Genomic DNA, 17,807 nt, shown 5'->3' on the forward strand with positions numbered 1-17,807 from the left:
TTGAGGAAGATAACCCCTGACAGTTTATTTTTTCGATAATGTCGGGAATTAAAAATCGAGGAGTTTGAGACCAGCCTGGGCAACATAGTGAGACCTCTGTCTCTGCAAAAAATGAATTAGTTTTTTGATAATGTAGGAATTAAACATCTTATCGAAGGGAATGAGAGGTTGTGTTTGGAGGTTTAAAGAAAATACTGACAGTTTAGAATAGTTTTTAAGAAGAATGGGAGAGGGAATTCCCCTAATTAGATTCATTCTATTTACTAATTAAGTCCCAACTCCTTAGCCTGGAATTCATAGCATTTCCCCATCCCCTTAGTACGGACACAACCTATGTGTTCATTCTCCAGTCTCTGTGCCCTATCAGGCACCCTATACCTAAACCAGAATGAGCTACTAGATATTTCTCATATATGATGTTTGTTTTCTACCCTCTGTGGTTTGCTCAAGAAACACCCTCTCTAAAATGTCCTGTTGGCCAGCACAGTGGCTCACACCTGTAATCCCAGCACTTTGGGAGGCCAAGGTGAAAGAATCGTTTGAGACCAAGAGTTCAAGACCACCCTGGGCAACATAGAGAGACCCCTGTCTCTACCAAAAATTAAAATATTGGCCGGGCGTGGTGGCACATGCCTATAGCCCCAGCTACTCAGGAGTCTGAGGCGGGAAGATCGCTTGAGCACAGGAGGTTGAAGCTGCAGTGAGCTGTGATCTTACCACTACACTCCAGCTTGGGCAACAGAACAAGACCCTGTCTCCAGAAAAACAAAAACAAACAAAACAATCAAAATTAAATGCCCTATTTTTCTGTCTTTGAATTTCCACATCATAGTTATTCTTGATATCTTCCTTTCAAGAAACCTTCCCTGTCTCTCCTGTTTTCTAGTTGGAAATATTCATTTTATCTTTCTGTTATGTTTTATATATACCTCTTTATTTGTTGCTTTTTACTCTACATATAGAAAGTACTCTACATATACTCTGTGTACATATTTATTTATGTTCATATCCTCTTCTCTCTTAAATAAAGTGTTAAAGTCAAGGTCTGCTTCTTAGCACATGGCTAGATACTGTTAGACAAATGAATGCAAGACTTTCAGAAATTTGATTTAACCCTTTCTGAGACTTCTTTATAGCCTGAAGCCATCTCTATCTCACCTTCACCTCTCCTTTCTTCTAGTTCAGCCTCTTTTGGGGAAAGAATGATAGTAGCTTTGTTGTCATTTTACCCTTGTCTTCAGAGACTCACTGAGCTATGAATACCTTAGTGCTGTTAACACTTTCCTATTGAATGGTCTCTGATTATTCTATAGGCTTTAGTACAAAGGTGCACTGATTGCTCCTTACAGCAAAAAATAAAACCAGGCTTTTGAGATGTCCTGCTTTGCATGAAAATATTCACTTGGTCTAATTTCTCCATTCAAAAAAATAGTAAATTCCCAGAGGCCAAGGCTGACTGCCAAGACTAGCTTAGATGCTCCAAGGGATAGTAGTATTCTTTGTCCCAGGACTTTCCTGAAGTTTCTCTGGAAGAGTGACTGAAGAAATCGAGGCCTAGAAAGATTAACTTATAACTATAACTAGTTATAGAAGGTTATATAACTAGTAAGTGTTCAAGCCAAGATTTGAACTCAGGTTCATCCAACTCCAGCGCCTGTGCTCCTAACCACCCCTTCTTTACTCCTACACACGTGCATGATCATTTCTTCTGTTAGCTTAATAGTGAGTGTGGCTTCAGTTTTCTCACCACATAGTTCAGTTATGTGTCAGTTTCTTTTATTTCCATAGCTTCTGAGTTCTTCTTTTTTTTTTTTTTTTTTGAAATTTTGAGATTCTTTTCATTTGAAGGTAATCGTAATGCTATTAAATTCACAAATGCTAATTTAAATACTCAATCCTATTTATCTAAAACACACATTGCAAACACACAAATTATTTATTCTCTCCGCATGTCAGTACCCATTCATATCACGGTTTGGAAATTGGACGAATAAGATTCCCCTTAAACTGCAAGTCAGCAGGTGTTTCTTTACAGTTAACTTTAGCAAAATTCATACAAAATAGTAATTAACAATGATCTTTACTTGTTAAGTCACAAGGAAACACCTTCAAAACTGCATTTTGTTTAAGTTTCTGTACTAAAATGTAAAAAAACTGAACTACACAATATTGAAAAGTTAAAAATTCCTTATTTTTTTATTCCTGGTACCACTACAACAATTTACAGGGCAATATACCTGATGTAATGAAAAGAAAAAGAAAAAGAAAAAGCTACAACAGATGAAAGACCTCAGGAATGTACCTCTAATTGACACTACATGGCATTAATCAATAGCTGCACTTTGTGCAAACTGTGAGCTATGACAGTCCTGAACAAGAAGGGTTTCCTGTTTAAGCTGCAGTAACTTTTCTGACCCAGGATCATCCTTCCTTCTGTGGCAGATTTTTACAGTTCCTCTAATGCATTTGGGACGACTGTCTCAAAGTAACCTGCAGCTTTCCTGACAACCCCTCACTGTCTCTCCTACTAAGAACTGTAGCCCTTTTCTGCTGTTTTTAGAACCTTCTGCTACCATATCCACCCCTTCCACCACCAGATCCATAACCACTATCACAGGGACTGCCCGAGCTTCTTCCACCAAAACTTCCCCCTTTCATGGGTCCATAATTTGATTGCTGTTGTCCACTATAATTTTCAAAATCATTATAGTTCCCACCGCCACCATGGTTACGACTGCCAAAATTTCCTCCTTCATTGTAACCATCATAACCTCCACCACCGCTACCATATTCACCACCTTGGTTTCCATATCCTGGTCTACCACCACCATAGCCCCCTCTACTACTATAACCAGGACCACCTCCATAGTTGCCACTGTCACTTCCAAATCCATTATATCCACCATCACCTCCTCCATAACTACCTCTGCTGCCACCACCTCCACCACCATAGCCTCCTCTTCCACCAAAGTTTCCACCACCGCCAAAATTACCTTCACCACCTCCAAAGTTTACTCCGTGACCCATAAAATTGCCAGATCCACCTCCACGACCTCTCTGTGATCCAGCAGACTGCATCTCTTGTTTAGAAAGGACCTTTTTCACTTCACAGTTATGCCCATTAATAGTGTGGTATTTCTGAACAACAATTTTATCAACTGTATCATGATCATCAAAAATTACAAAAGCAAATCCTCTCTTTTTTCCACTCTGCCTGTCTTCCATAATTTCTATGGTTTCAATCTTGCCATACTTTTCAAAGTAGTCTCTCAAATTATATTCTTCTGTATCTTCTGTAATACCACCAACAAAAATTTTCTTCACTGTTAGATGGGCATCAGACTTTAAATAATCCTCTCTAGAAATAGGAACACTTTTACACTGTTGGTGGGACTGTAAACTAGTTCAACTATTGTGGAAGACAGTGTGGCAATTCCTCAAGGATCTAGAACTAGAAATACCATTTGACCCAGCCATCCCATTACTGGGTCTATACCCAAAGAATTATAAATCATGCTGCTATAAAGACACATGCACACGTATGTTTATTGCGGCACTATTCACAATAGCAAAGACTCGGAACCAACCCAGATGTCCATCAGTGATAGACTGGATTAAGAAAATGTGGCACGTATACACCGTGGAATACTATGCAGCCATAAAAAAGGATGAGTTCATGTCCTTTTTTGGGACATGGATGAAGCTGGAAACCATCATTCTCAGCAAACTATCACAAGGACAAAAAACCAAACACCACATGTTCTCACTCATAGGTGGGAAGTGAACAATGAGAACACTTGGACCCAGGAAAGGGAACATCACACACAGGGGCCTACTCTGGGGACGGGAGAGCAGGGAGGGATAGCATTAGGAGATGTACCTAATGTAAATGACGAGTTAATGGGTGCAGCACACTAACATGGCACATGTGTACATATGTAACAAACCTGCATGTTGTGCACATGTACCCTCGAACTTAAAGTATAATAAAAAATAAAATAAAACACATTAAAAAAAAAAACAAAAAAACCTCTCCAGAAACAGCTCTTTGGTTCCACTACATGCCCATCAACCTTGTGTGGTCAAGCACACATTGCTGCATCCACCTCTTCAACACAAGAATAAATCACAAAACCAAAGCCCCTGGAATGTTTTGTTTGGGGGTCTCTCATTACCACACAATCTGTAAGTATGCCCCATTTCTCAAAATGTTCTCTTAAACTATCATCTGTAGTTTCAAAGTTCAGACCACCAATAAACAGTTCTCTCAACCGCTCTGGTTCCTTTGGATCATGGCCCTCTTGCCACCTGCGGCGATGGCGATGGCCGGAGTCGGGCTAGGGGCAACCAGGCGGCGGTTTTACCTCCATTTTGAGCCTGAGTTCTTCTTGAGACATCTCCTGCTCACCCATCTCCTACCTCTTTCTCTATATTTTTAAGGCTCAGGGCAGTTTATAAGTATTAAGTTGAGCCTATTTTTTCAAAGTATTTTAATTGCTCTATTGCAGCAGTTTTCAAACTTTCTGGTCTTAGGACCCCTTTATCTTCTTAAAAATTTTAGGTACATATGTACCTAAAAACCTTTTTAAAATGTGCTTTTAATTTCTCATATTAGAAATTATAATTAAGAAAATTAAAAAATATTTATTTACTAATTTTAAAAATATAGTAATGATAAACCCATTACATGATTAACACAAATTATATATTTTTAAGAAAAATGAACTGTTTTCCAAAACAAAAAAAAGGTTCTTTTTTTTTGTATTACATTTCTGCAAATCTCTTTAATCTGTGGTATAATAGAAAACAGTTGAAATATCATACTGGCTTATGCATGCATTCAGTTTGTTGCAATGTGATTTTCTTTGGTTAAAGTATTTGAAGAAAATCAAGTTTCATACAGATATATAGTTGGAAAAGGGAGGAATATTTTAATAACCTTTTCAGATAATTGTGAATGGTCCTCCTTAATGCTGTTCCAAAACTTAACAGTGACAATTTTTTAAACAGTTAGTTGTGACATGGAAATTGTATTAGTAACTTTGTACTCTGTTATAGTAAAATCCCTTGCTCCATTTTGTGTCATAGATCTTTAACCCATGAATGATTTCTAGCATCATGCATTGATCATTTGAGAAATTTTCATTTCCTGAGTTTATGCAAGTCTTCCAAATACACATGAGATTTTAAAACTATGTTTATTATTACCACCAATCTCATCAGAAAACGATTTAAATATTATGAAGCTGTCAGGCTCCCAGTATCACTGTGTGCTTATGAGAAGATGAGTGATAAAAGCACATATCATCTCAGTATTATTAGGAAAGAATTTTGACCTCGGGAGCCTTCCTTAAAAGGTCTCAGGGACCTCCAGGGGTCTCCAGACCACACTTTAAGAACCACTGTTATACTAGAAAGGAAAAGTGAAATATGGCATGGAAATAGAATATGTAAAGTCACTCCTTCATCACATTCTAGACATCTCAGTCATTGTAAGCCTCATCTTGACAGACAATTTACGAGTATCCCCTATGATCCCTAGAGATAATTTTTCTGTGGAATGCGAAAGTTACACCCTCAAATCCAGAACATCCCAGAGCCATTCTCCCAAGCAAACATCTAAACCTAAGTTGGAATTTATAGTTTAACTGTGACTGCCTGAAGAGGACTAAAAGCTCCTGGTTGGTTGACAGGAAGATTTTGAAAAGAGGAAGTAAGGCCTACTCATCTCATAAACTACACAGGATCCCAGGATTTAATAGAGCCATGGATCCTGAGTCATCACTGAAAACCTCTAGTCTGGGAAAATTGAGACTGGGGAGGGATTGGGGTTTCAGCCCTCAGGATGTAGCTCCTTAGGGAATGCCCTAAATCAGGATTGGATCCTGGGTACAAGGAGAAATGGGGCAAGTCACGTTTACCCCTTTCACATTTGTTCATTGCAGAACTGCTCTTTTGCAAAGAGTGAAACAAGGAATTAGAAAATAATAGAACAGTTTTTCTTTGTATTATGGATCTTAGGATCCTGATTTTTAAGTGTTCATAGGTTCACCGAATTGGTCATGACCTTCATCACTGTCTCATCCTTATCACTATCTTCAAGGTTAAGAATAGTCTGACGTATTAGATCTCATGTAGTATATGATATTTCTTCCTGGCCTCCAAGTTTCAAGAGGGCAGGGACCATGTCATATATCTTGTTCACCACTGTATCCACAACACTTAGCCCATAATAGGTATTTGGTTAAATAAAATTAAATTTTGGCCAGGCACAGTGGCTCACACCTGTAATCCTGGCACTTTGGGAGGCTGAGGTGGGCAGATCACTTGAGGCCAGATTACTTGAGGCTGAGGCATGAGAACCTGGGAGGCTTGAACCTGGGAGGCAGAGGTTTCAGCGAGCCAAGATTGCACCACTGCACTTCAGCCTGGGTGACAGAGCGAGTCTCTGTCTCCAAAAAAAAAAAAAAATTATATAAAATTAAATTTTATTGTAAAATACACAAAACCTCTTTCCTAATGTGAAGACCTAATGTACCAGATAGTATCAGCACCCAGCATTGACCTAAGGCAGAATTATGAAATCAGTGTAGTTTAGCTTGCTGTGAGAAGTGAAGCAGTGACCCAGTGCAGGTGTGGAACAACCCTAAAATGGGTGGTTAAGCTGCAGTACCTAATCTAAATGCATGTTAATTAAGTTAAACATTGTAGTTACTGTGTACAAAGCACTCTAGGAGATATAAGGATGAATCAGTCAATATGCCCTTAAGGAGTTTGTAGTTGGTTAAAAATGAGAGATAGAACATGTGTATAATGAACTGTTGTAAAAAGTAGAGCGTAGGCTAGGGACAGTGGCTCACGCCTATAATCTCAGCACTTTGGGAGGCCAGGGCAGGAGGACTGCTTTAGCCCAGGAATTTGAGACCAGCCTGGGCAACGTGGCAAAACCCTGTATCTACAAAAAATATAAAAATTAGCCAGGCGTGGTGTGGCACATACCACATGGTGTGGCACATAGCTATGGTTCCAGCTGCTTGGGAGGCTGAGGTGAGAGGATCACTTGAGCCCAGGAGAATGAGGCTGCAGTGAGTGATTGCACTATTGCACTCCAGCCCAGGCAACAGAGTGAGACCCTGTCTTGAAGAAAAAAATAAAAAATAAAGTAGAGCATAAATATTCTGAAAGGGGGTTTGGTGCTATGGAAAGATTAAGGAAGTTAGTAGAGGAAGAAGCAGAAGGACTGGATCATGGAGAACTGAGAGGATTTCCCCAGCTGAAAATGCAGTGTGCACTGGAAGCAGAGGAAATAAAGACCTGTGGCAGGGTGGCTGCATGGTAAGGTGTATGAGAAAACAGTGAAAAATAAAGTAGAATAAGTAGATTAGAGTCAAAGCTGGGAGGGTCTTGAATGCCATTTTTAGGACGGTGTGATAGTGTTAAAGGTGATAGTGGCATTTAGCAAAAGGGCCATGAGTACCTGAGTCCTGGTTGTCCCGGCCATATTTCTCCCCAGTGATGCCCTCAAGAGAGGTATATGTGCCCAAGGCACAGGTTATTAACACCTGGGCTTGTACCCTGAACCTCAGTGTTCTATGTTACGCTTGCCTTCAAACATGTTTTTCATATGCAGACCAACCAGTCCAAAGCCCACATTCCCAGCTACCTCCTTTATCTAACTCACTCACTAAGCCAATATTTCCCTGCCCTAAATCACCCCAGAGCCAGATACCAGACAAGTAGTTACCACCTCTGTAGGCCAGAGACTTCCAAAATTATTCAAACTCCCCAATCCTAAATTTGCTCAGACTTACCTATCCTGCCTCATCGCTTCCTTCCTTGGGAAACCACGGGCTCAGGCTAAACTTCCCCCGCTCACTCCTTCTGCCTCCTGACCAACACTTACATTTCCGCATATGGCCCTCCATGGCATGGCAAGCCCACTCTTTTTGGGAACCGAAGTAACGAACTCCTCTTTCAAAGGCAGTTGCCTCTGTGTCTGTCACCTTACTGTGATCTGATTAAAACAAAATCCCAAGTACATTTTAAGACACCATCTTCTGGCCAGCCACATTGTTTAGAGCAGTGTTTCTCAAGCTGCCCGTGGTAAAGGACTCATTTCTGCTTTTCCCAATTCTTCATGAACTGATACTATTGTAAAATATAATAACAATCAATTTCTAGAAAAATCATCACATTCTTAGATGTTATGACTATGTCTAATTGTCATAAAAGTTTCTAAATGCCCCTCTCAGTTTCCTTACTTGTCTCATTGCAGACCAATAACAAGTCATGTACTAGCTGCCTGTGAATCACACCGAGTAGAGCTGGTTCAGGGGAATGAATCAGTGATTCAGTGGGGGTGCCCAAACATGTATGTAAGAAGAATAGTAAGCTTACCAATCCGGCAACATGGAAGAAGAACAGGCAAGGGCTTCCTCTGTTATGTGCTCCTTTACCATACAGTGTATGTGTCCTTTTAACACAGTGACAACATCTACTCATAAATGAGCCTCAGTCAACATTCTGGAATCTAACCAATGTAGCTCCTCCTCTCTGGTACAAGGATGAGGCAAAAGAACAAAATAAGTCAGGATAATCCTGTTTTCTAGAGACCTATATATAGCATATGGCGTGTATCTAACAATGACATTTATATAAAATTGTCTACGATTAGTGCTTTTCTTGATGTGGTCCCCAGTGATCAAATTCATTTATTGCCTTAGAAGTTCGTGGGTTGCTTAAAGCCAAAGCAGGAAAAGCCTACATAACAAGTGAAAGACACAGGTGAGAGAATGGAGTATGCAACTAGAATTATCCAGAGAAAATATACCAACCTGGGGACAGGGGCTTTGTACATTACAGGAAGAGACAGGAACTGAAGTATAGAACCAGAAATGGAATTGTAGCCAACAAAAAGATAAGGGCAGAGTTGTTAAAGAAGAGTCCCAAGGCCCTTCCAGTGTTAATATCAAAAGTATTAACAGGCTGGGCACGGTGCCTCACTCCTGTAATCCCAGCACTTTAGGAGGCCAAGGCAGGAGGATCACTTGAACCCAGGAGTTCAAGATCAGCCTGGACAACATAGAGACCCCATCTCTATTAAAAAAAAATTTTTTTTAATTAGCCAGGCATGGTGGCACATGCCTGTAGTCCTAGCTACTTGGAAGGCTGAGGCAGGAGGATGCAGTGAGCTATGATCATACCACTGTATTCTAGCCTGGGGAAAGAGTGAGACCCTGTCTCCAAAGAAGAAAAAAAGAAATATCAAGAAAGGTTTCTTTAGCACCCGTAATATATGCACTACATTGTCATAGCCTCAGCCCACAAAGAACCTTAACAGCCCAATCATTTTATAAGAGGGTTAAGTCCTAACCTCTAAGACAAAAATCTCTTATAATTAAAGATTATGGTCAGGCGCAGTGGCTCACGCCTGTAACCCCAGCACTTTGGGAGGCCAAGGCAGGTGGATCACCTGAGGTCAGGCGTTAGAGACCAGCCTGGCCAACATGGTGAAACCCCGTCTCTACTAAAAATACAAAAATTAGCTGGGCGTGTTGGTGGGCGCCTGTAATCCCAGCTTCTCAGGAGGCTGAGGAGGAGAATTGCTTGAGCCCACGGGGGTGGAGGTTGCAGTGAGCCAAGATCGCACCACTGCACTCCAACCTGAGTGAAAGAGTGAGACACTGTCTTAAAAAAAAAAAAAAAAAAAAAAAGGAAGATTGTCTGAGGGCAATCATTTGTCAAGTTTGTTTCTCTCAAAACAGTGTTCCTCAAATTGGGGTTGCATCCCCTTGGGGCACCTGAAGACTTGCCTAGCACAGTTTTAAGGAATCCAGTTTCTAGATCTTTAATTTATATATACCTGTGCCTCAGATCAGTCCTGTGGTCCAAAATCACACCATCTGCCTTTCCCTTTTCCCTCTTCATACCCTTCTCCCTCCCACTTTACAAAAGGAAGGCATACCTCTGTCATCCCAAATCTTACGTGGTGCATTGCCCTAAGGTATGTAAATCTTTGGAATGCCAAACAGAAAGACAATTGAAAATATTAATGTCTACAAAGTTTTCTTTAGTCCAGGAACCTTAAATCTATTGTAAGGTTTTTCTGAATTTATCTATTGTACATATTTCTGTTAAGAGTGAAACAGAATTATAACTGGGGATGTTGAGATGTTTTAATTTCAGGAGATTGTTGCCCTTGCAATACATACTAATACATTTATTAATAGTGAAAAATGGGATCATACTTTTTCAAATGAAAATAAATCTAAAGCAATTTAGCCAATTGCTTTGACATTGAGGACTGACTGCTCATTAGATCATGTGGTTGAACATTCTCAGAAATGAGCTAAATCTGTGACTTTAAGGTAGATTTTGATAAAAAATATTTAAATCATGTGATAAGATAAAATCATATTAAAAAATAAATGTTGGCAATGATGGAAAGACATTAATAATATTTTGATTATTTCAACCATCTGTTGGGTTAAACGCGCTTCTTTTAAGTACAAGAGTAACTCATATGAGAATAACCCACACAATTATTAGTAAATAATAAAGCTTTTTTGATGTCCTCAGAAATCAAGAAAGGGAATGTGTATAGGTAACAAATCTTTTGGCAAATTGAGTTTTCAGTTCTTTGCTTTCAGTAAAATCGAAAAAAGACTTAATTGCCAGCTGATAGATTATTACAATAAATTTTGCTGACAGTTTGCTATATACTTTTGGTATATAACTTGGAAGGAGTCTAAAGAATTGAGTGACATTACTATAACAAAGTTTTTCCATTCCAAGATAATATTTATGTGAATAAGGTTTTAGCACATAAAATCGATTATTAGAAAGGTGGGGAGGATTGATGTTGAGCCATGTCTCATTCTAATAATAAGTAATACTACCAACAAATATTTAAACACCAGTTGAAAAGAAAATCTCATCCATCTTATTAAGAAATGCATTTTAATACAATTTTCTTTCTTAAGCCTATTACCTATAAAATGTGTACTATATTTGTATAGCTTGATCAGCTGTATTCATAAGAATATTAATAAAAACTCAATCCAGGAGAATTTTTTAAATGTCTTAAAGACTCATGGTCATAGAAAATTTTTAAATATTAAGTACAGTTTATTTATAATTTTTTGTATAATTTGTTGGAATTGTAGCCAACAAAAAGATAAGGGCAGGGATGTTAAAAGAGGAGCCCCATGGCCCTTCCAGTGTTAACATCAAAAGTATTAACAGGCTGGGCGTGGTGCCTCACTCCTGTAATCCCAGCACTTTGGGAGGCCCAGGCAAGAGGATCACTTGAACCCAGGAATCTGAGATCAGCCTGGACGACATAGAGAAGTAAATTCAAGGGTGAGCAGTAAAATACATTAAAACATAAAAGTGTACATTGGAATAAAATTCCCTAGGGAATATGGAAAGGAAGTATGAAATTGAAGGAGAAGAATAAATAAGAAAAAATTTGTGCTAAAGAATTCTTTAAATACATTTATTTACCATAAACTTTATGGTAAAGAAGAGTTTTATTTAAAAATGTCAGTGCTGGACATTATATAACTTACAGCTGTTTGAGAATTATATAGTTTACAACTATGTAAACTTTTGATGAACAAAATATATTTAAAATGGGGTGGATAGAAAACTATGCAACCATAAAAAAGGATGAGTTAATGTCCTTTGTAGGGACATGGATGAAGTTGGAAACCATCATTCTGAGCAAACTATCACAAGGACAGAAAACCAAACACTGCATGTTCTCACTCATAGGTGGGAATTGAACAATGAGAACACTTGGACATAGGGTGGGGAACAGCACACACCGGGGCCTGAGGTAGGTTGGGGACGGGGGGGGAGAGATAGCATTAGGAGAAATACCTAATGTAAATGAGGAGTTAGTGGGTGCAGCACCATGGCACATGTATACATATGTAACAAACCTGCACATTGTGCACATGTACCCTAGAACTTAAAGTATAATAATAAAATAGTTTAATTATTAAAGTAATAATAATAAAAAATAATGAGTATATAAATATAAAAAATAATTTAAAAATATTTTAACTTAAAAAATAAAAAAAAGGAAAAATAAATAAATAGATAAATAAAATGCAGTGGGGGGGGGCATACATAATTTTCAACTGAACTAAAAGGCTTGAAGGCCACTCTTGTAGTATTTGACCAAGACATGTACTTGGAGAGAATGGCAAATGATACAAGCACGTTTTAAATTATGTCTTTTTGGCCAGGAGCGGTGGCTCATGCCTGTAATCCCAGCACTTTGGGAGGCCGAGGCGGGTGGATCACCTGAGGTCAGGAGTTCGAGACCAGCCTGGCCAACATGGCAAAACCCTGTCTGTACTAAAAATACAGAAATTAGCTGGGGTGTGGTGGTGGACGTCTGTAATCCCAGCTACTTGGGAGGCTGAGGCAGGAGAATCGCTTGAACCCGGGAGTTGGAGGTTGCAGTGAGCCAAGATAGCGCCATTGCACTCCAGCCTGGGCCACAAAAGCAAAACTCCAGCCATATATATATGTATATATAAAATAATAAATTCCGTCTTTTTGCCCAGTGTGGCATAGACTAACTTAAGTTAAAGACACCTCCTCTGAGCCCATGGTAAAAAGAAAGAAACAGCCATGTGCTTCTCCCTGGATAAGTTGCGTCTAACATGAGATAAAAGCGTCTTAGGGAGGCGTGCAAGAACAGTGGGTAGACGTTTTGCATCCGTAACTGGTCAAGCACAGGTAAGTAACAATGGGTGATGAACTGTAGCAGTCAACATGCACAAGTGCTTTCTGGACACACTTGTGTTCTGATCACAGGACTGCGAGGGTGGGGCCGGCTGGGAACCTAACCACTTTGCTGGGTGTAAAGGTCCACTCCCGTCTCATTTCCCCCTCCCTCTCTCTTTCCCTTTCTGCGCCTGCAGTCACTGCTCAGCATCCCAGGCTCGCCCTTCCTCTCTCGCCACAACAGCAAGAGCAGCATCTTCAGTTTCAGGGGACCTGGGCGGTTCCGAGACCCGGGCTCCGAGAATGAGTTCGCGGATGACGAGCACAGCACAGTGGAGGAGAGCGAGGGCCGCCGGGACTCCCTCTTCATCCCCATCCGGGCCCGCGAGCGCCGGAGCAGCTACAGCGGCTACAGCGGCTACAGCCAGGGCAGCCGCTCCTCGCGCATCTTCCCCAGCCTGCGGCGCAGCGTGAAACGCAACAGCACGGTGGACTGCAACGGCGTGGTGTCTCTCATCGGCGGCCCTGGCTCCCACATCGGCGGGCGTCTCCTGCCAGAGGTGAAAATTGATAAGGCAGCTACCGATGACAGTGTAAGGAAGAACAAAAATAGATCGAGGCTAGGCATGGCAGTCTCCCCAGCCCTTTCCCCTCCTCTTTCCCTGCTCTGCCCATCCCACTTGGTCCGTCTGGACCCCACTCCTGTTAAGACCCCAGCCTTTTCTGTGTTCTTCCTGGTCTACTTCTATTTCTCTCTTCAGTCCTCCCTCCCCCTATTACTCGCCCTGTCTTCTCCTTTCCTTTATTCTTTGCTCTATTTTCCCCATCTTCCCTCCTTGTTTGACATTCCTTCTCTCCTATCAACTCCTTCCTTTATTTTACCGTTTTCTTTCTGTCCATCTTTATCTTTGCAAGTCTGTGTGCCTCTGTTTCCCTCCTCCCACCTGCTTTGACTGAATGCCTCTGGCCCCGGAGCCTGCCCGGATGGAATGAGAATGCCATCGAGCCACCACCAATGACCAAGTCTGAGCCGGTTTGGAACTACCATTGCTTCTCTTCCCCCACGTCTTCTACCCTCCTAGAGAAACAGCTTGGAATTTAGAGATCTTATCCTTTAAACTTCAAAAAAGTAATTGAGTTTTGAAAAATGTTCTAAGTCTCTTCTGCAAGAATGAGATGTGCTTTTTCTAAAGAGGAATGCTCATGTGATGTCAGGGTGGGAGATGTGTACCAGGAGAGCCAGGCAAGGACAGGTTAAAGAGGCCAATATGAAACTGGACCTGGACTTTTAAAAGGGATTGAAATTGAAATAAAGGAGGAAAAAGTGGGAGGTTGGGGCAAGAACACATTGTATATGGGGGAGGAAGGAAAAGGGAAGCAAAAGATGAATTTTAAATGTAATCAAATGTCAGGCTCTGGAGGAGTTGCATATAATAGCTTCACAAAATCAGTTATCTAGAGGTTTGGATAATGGTGCCCCTCTTTGGGAAGAGCCATCTCCTAACATTTCTTTAAATTCTAAGCTGTTTATACCTTTTTTTATTTTTAAATTCTTATAACCTCAGTGATCCTAATCCTTCATACCTCTAATTTCTAACTTTCCTCAGTCCCTCTTCAGCTGGTATAAGCTCCTTGAGATAGCATGTTAGTCTATTTCATTCTAATACTTCAGTTTCTTCTAACACAGCATGAAGATAGCCAATCCTTTAATTAGCATGATGCATGTATGGAGGAAAACTGGACAATCATGGATAAAGTTTTTCAGAATTATCTATTTTTAAGCATTTTAGGGTAATTATTGAATGTATAGATAAAATATCAAAAGGCAATTTGTATGTGTTTGGGATTGTCTAGTCTCACCCTTCCCTTTTATTTAAAAGCAAAATACAGCCAGGCACAGTGGCTCACACCTGTAATCCCAGCACTTTGGGAGGCTAAGGAAAGAGGATCACTTGAAACCAGGAGTTGGAGACAAGCTTGGCAACACAGTGAGACCCTGTTTGTACAAAAAATAAAAATAAAAAACATTGGCCAGGCATGGTGGCATGTGCCTGTAGTCCCAGCTACTTGGGATGCTGAGGCAGGAGGATCACACGAGCCCAAGAGTTTGAGGTTACAATGAGCTATGACCGCTATACTTCAGCCTGAGTGACAGAGTGAGACTGTATCAAAAATTAAATAAAATAAAGCAAAAATACTCTCCCCCTTACATTTGTATAGCTTTTTATAAGCTACAAATTACTCTTACATGCATTATTTAATTTGTCCTAAATAAAAATTCTGGGCTGGGCGTGATGGCTCACGCCTGTAATCCCAGCGCCTTGGGAGGTCAAGGCGGGTAGATTGCTTGAGGCCAGGAACTTGAGACAAGCCTGGCCAACATGGATGAAACCCCATCTCTACTAAAAATACAAAAAATTAGCTGGATGTAGGAGGCTGAGGCAGGAGAATCGCTTGAACCTGGGACGGGGAGGTTGCAGTGAGCCAAGATTGCACCGCTGCACTCCAGCCTGGGCAACAGAGTGAGACTCCATCTTAAAAAAAAAAAAAATCTGTAAGGGTGACTAAGTGAAGATTAATATTTCTGTTTTTCAGACAGGGAGAAGGTTCAGAGAATTTGTGTTCCTTTGGGTCTTACAGCTCATCACTGATAGAACCAGAATTTCAGACCCCTCAGAGACCCTAATCTTCTGTGTGCCAGTTAATTTTAATTTGTTCTCTGCCTAGACACTTGGCCGTTGCTCTTCTGGAGACCTATTTATTTAAGATCAGCAACAGTAAGAACAATAATAATCCTCTGGTTTCTCTTCAGATCGTATAAATCTTTCACTTTTTATAACAATAATAAACAGTGGCCTGGGCATGGTGGCTCACGCCTGTAATCCCAGCACTTTAGGAGGCTGAGGTGGGCAGATCACCTGAGGTGCGGGGTTTGAGACCAGCCTGGCCCACATGGCAAAATCTCCATCTCTACTAAAGATACAAAAATTAGCCAGGCATGGTGGTGTGTGCCTGTAATCCCAGCTAATCTGGAACCCAAGGCATGAGAATCGCTTGAACCTGGGAGGCGGAGGCTGTAATGAGCCAAGATTGCGCCATTGCACTCCAGCCTAGGCAAGAAGAGCAAGACTCTGTCTCAAAAAAGAAAAAAAAAAACAAAAACAGTAGCTCCAGATAGTTGGCCAAAATAAATGTTAGAGATACTTATCTTTACATTTAATTTTTATTTGATTTTCACTAATTCTGTGAACAGGGATAAATTTTGGTCTCCACAATTAGATAATTATGTTCTCAGAAAAAAACAAGAGATAATATCAATGACAAATGAAGGATGGATCAACATGGGCAGTAGAGTTGGGGCAATTCAAATGTTTAGAACCAAACGGAATTTTGATATACTGGCAGTTTTTAAAAATGTTTAAGCCAAATAATGCAGCTTGCCTTTTCTCTGACCAGAGAGGTATTAGAGAAGGTATTCAGGAAGAAGGAGCTTAAACTTCAGCTGAAGAGAGATGATCAGGTTTGGGGGTTTTGTTTTTATTTTTTTAGCACCTTCTGTTACACTGTGTGGGAGAAAAAATTGAGAGTCAGTGAAGCAGATGGCTGTGGAATGTAAGGCTTTCTGTACTGCTTTACACTGTGGTCTGTAAAGGTCTGCCTTTGGGCTGGGGGACCTACATACCCAGTACCCTATAAATACTTAGGAGGTTCTCTGTAGTGACCTCAAGTGATGATGGTGACAGACTTGAGAATTCCCAAGGCCAGGAGGTCACAGTGGCAGGCATATGAGGTAAGCAAGACCATATCATTCCCAAGGGCCTCATAACTAGGAAAAACTACTTTTATTTATGTGTTTATTTATGTTATTAGAAGTCATAAAGAAACTGTTATGTCTGGTTGTTAATGGTGTGGGAAAATGCCTAAGTTACATTAATAGGCCCAAAGGAAGAAAACAGCAAAACGCGATGCATATAGTTTGTGTGGTGTGATACCAAATTATATAAAGACAAACTACATAGAGAAAAAAGATGACCAGCAGAAAGTTAACAGTGGTTGCCTTTGAGAGAAGAAATTATTGACTTTTTCTTCCTTATACTTTTCTGTCCTTTCTGGTTTTCTGTAGTGGGCATAATGATTGTAGCCATCATATATTGAGTTCTTCTTATACTATGCTGAGTACTTTATATATATTATCTCATTTTATTCTTATAATCACTTCATTCAGTAGGTGGTTTTATCCTATTAGCAGATGAGACTCAGAGAGCGCTCTAGTGACTTGGGGAATTGGACCTTAAACCAAGGTCTTTCTGGTACCAAAAGGAACTTCCTGACACCTTAAATATTAGCTCCTTTAGAAAGTGGGAAAAACAGTCACTTATTTTAGAAGGACACAGTATATTAATAATTTTATGTTACTCAGTATTATAAATTTAATTATAAATTTAAAGAGATTCTAATTGTTTAATATCTCTTAAATTAACTGGAAGCCCAAGCCAGATGAAAATTAATACCTCTTTGGGCTAGGATGTAGTGATTGTTACTAGCAAACACTTTGGATGCATCCGCAGCCAGAGATTAGCCTGAGCAATTAGAATGCTTCCAGTCGTGTATACTCATGCTTCATAGAGTGGCACAGGAGCCCCTGATAGTGCACGCACTGGTCTCACACAATATTCCTGCTTAGGCTATGCCAAATCTCTATTTTTCCTTCAGGCTTAAGTTAAAAAATAGGCTGTAAGAAAAAAAAGACGTTCAGACATCACTTCATTAGATAGCCTCATCAAAAATTATTTTATATCTTCATTAGTTATTCAGTTGTGATTGAGTGTTGAGATTTTTTGATCATTTTGGAATTTCACCTTTGCTTTTTGCTGAAGCAGAGGATAAAGGAACTTTTTCCTGCATCTCCATCTCTGAGCTGGAAAAGTAGATGAGAATCATTGCTCTTCACTCGTTGCTACTGGCAATCCAGAAATCACATGCAATTGAGAAATCATGTTGAGGTACCTTGCAAATGTATAAGCGTTATCTCATTTAATGCTCACAGCCCCAACCTTATGAAACAG

General features: G+C 40.2%; 1 protein-coding gene and 1 pseudogene across 7 annotated transcripts in view; one reads left to right on the forward strand and one right to left on the reverse strand.

Moving 5' to 3' along the window:
- SCN8A (sodium voltage-gated channel alpha subunit 8) overlaps positions 1-17,807 on the forward strand; it is a 146,034-nt gene that overhangs the window by 48,084 nt on the left and 80,143 nt on the right. For 3 of the 6 annotated variants that reach the window (XM_025403196.1, XM_025403197.1, XM_025403195.1), the window contains exon 11: positions 12,939-13,301. In XM_025403196.1, the coding sequence (XP_025258981.1) occupies positions 12,939-13,301 (363 nt within the window). Of the gene's footprint in view, positions 1-12,938; positions 13,335-14,153; positions 14,165-17,807 lie in introns of all 6 variants that reach the window. The other 3 variants (XM_025403199.1, XM_025403198.1, XM_025403194.1) reach the window with 2 other exon arrangements.
- On the reverse strand, positions 1,809-4,370 carry LOC112635210 (annotated as a pseudogene). The gene is made up of 2 exons (XR_003121875.1): positions 4,031-4,370; positions 1,809-3,356 (listed from the first exon to the last, which is right to left on the reverse strand). The product of XR_003121875.1 is annotated as a heterogeneous nuclear ribonucleoprotein A3-like (transcript).

Source organism: Theropithecus gelada, chromosome 11 (genome assembly GCF_003255815.1).
Source record: "Theropithecus gelada isolate Dixy chromosome 11, Tgel_1.0, whole genome shotgun sequence".
NCBI classification, from domain to species: domain Eukaryota; kingdom Metazoa; phylum Chordata; class Mammalia; order Primates; family Cercopithecidae; genus Theropithecus; species Theropithecus gelada.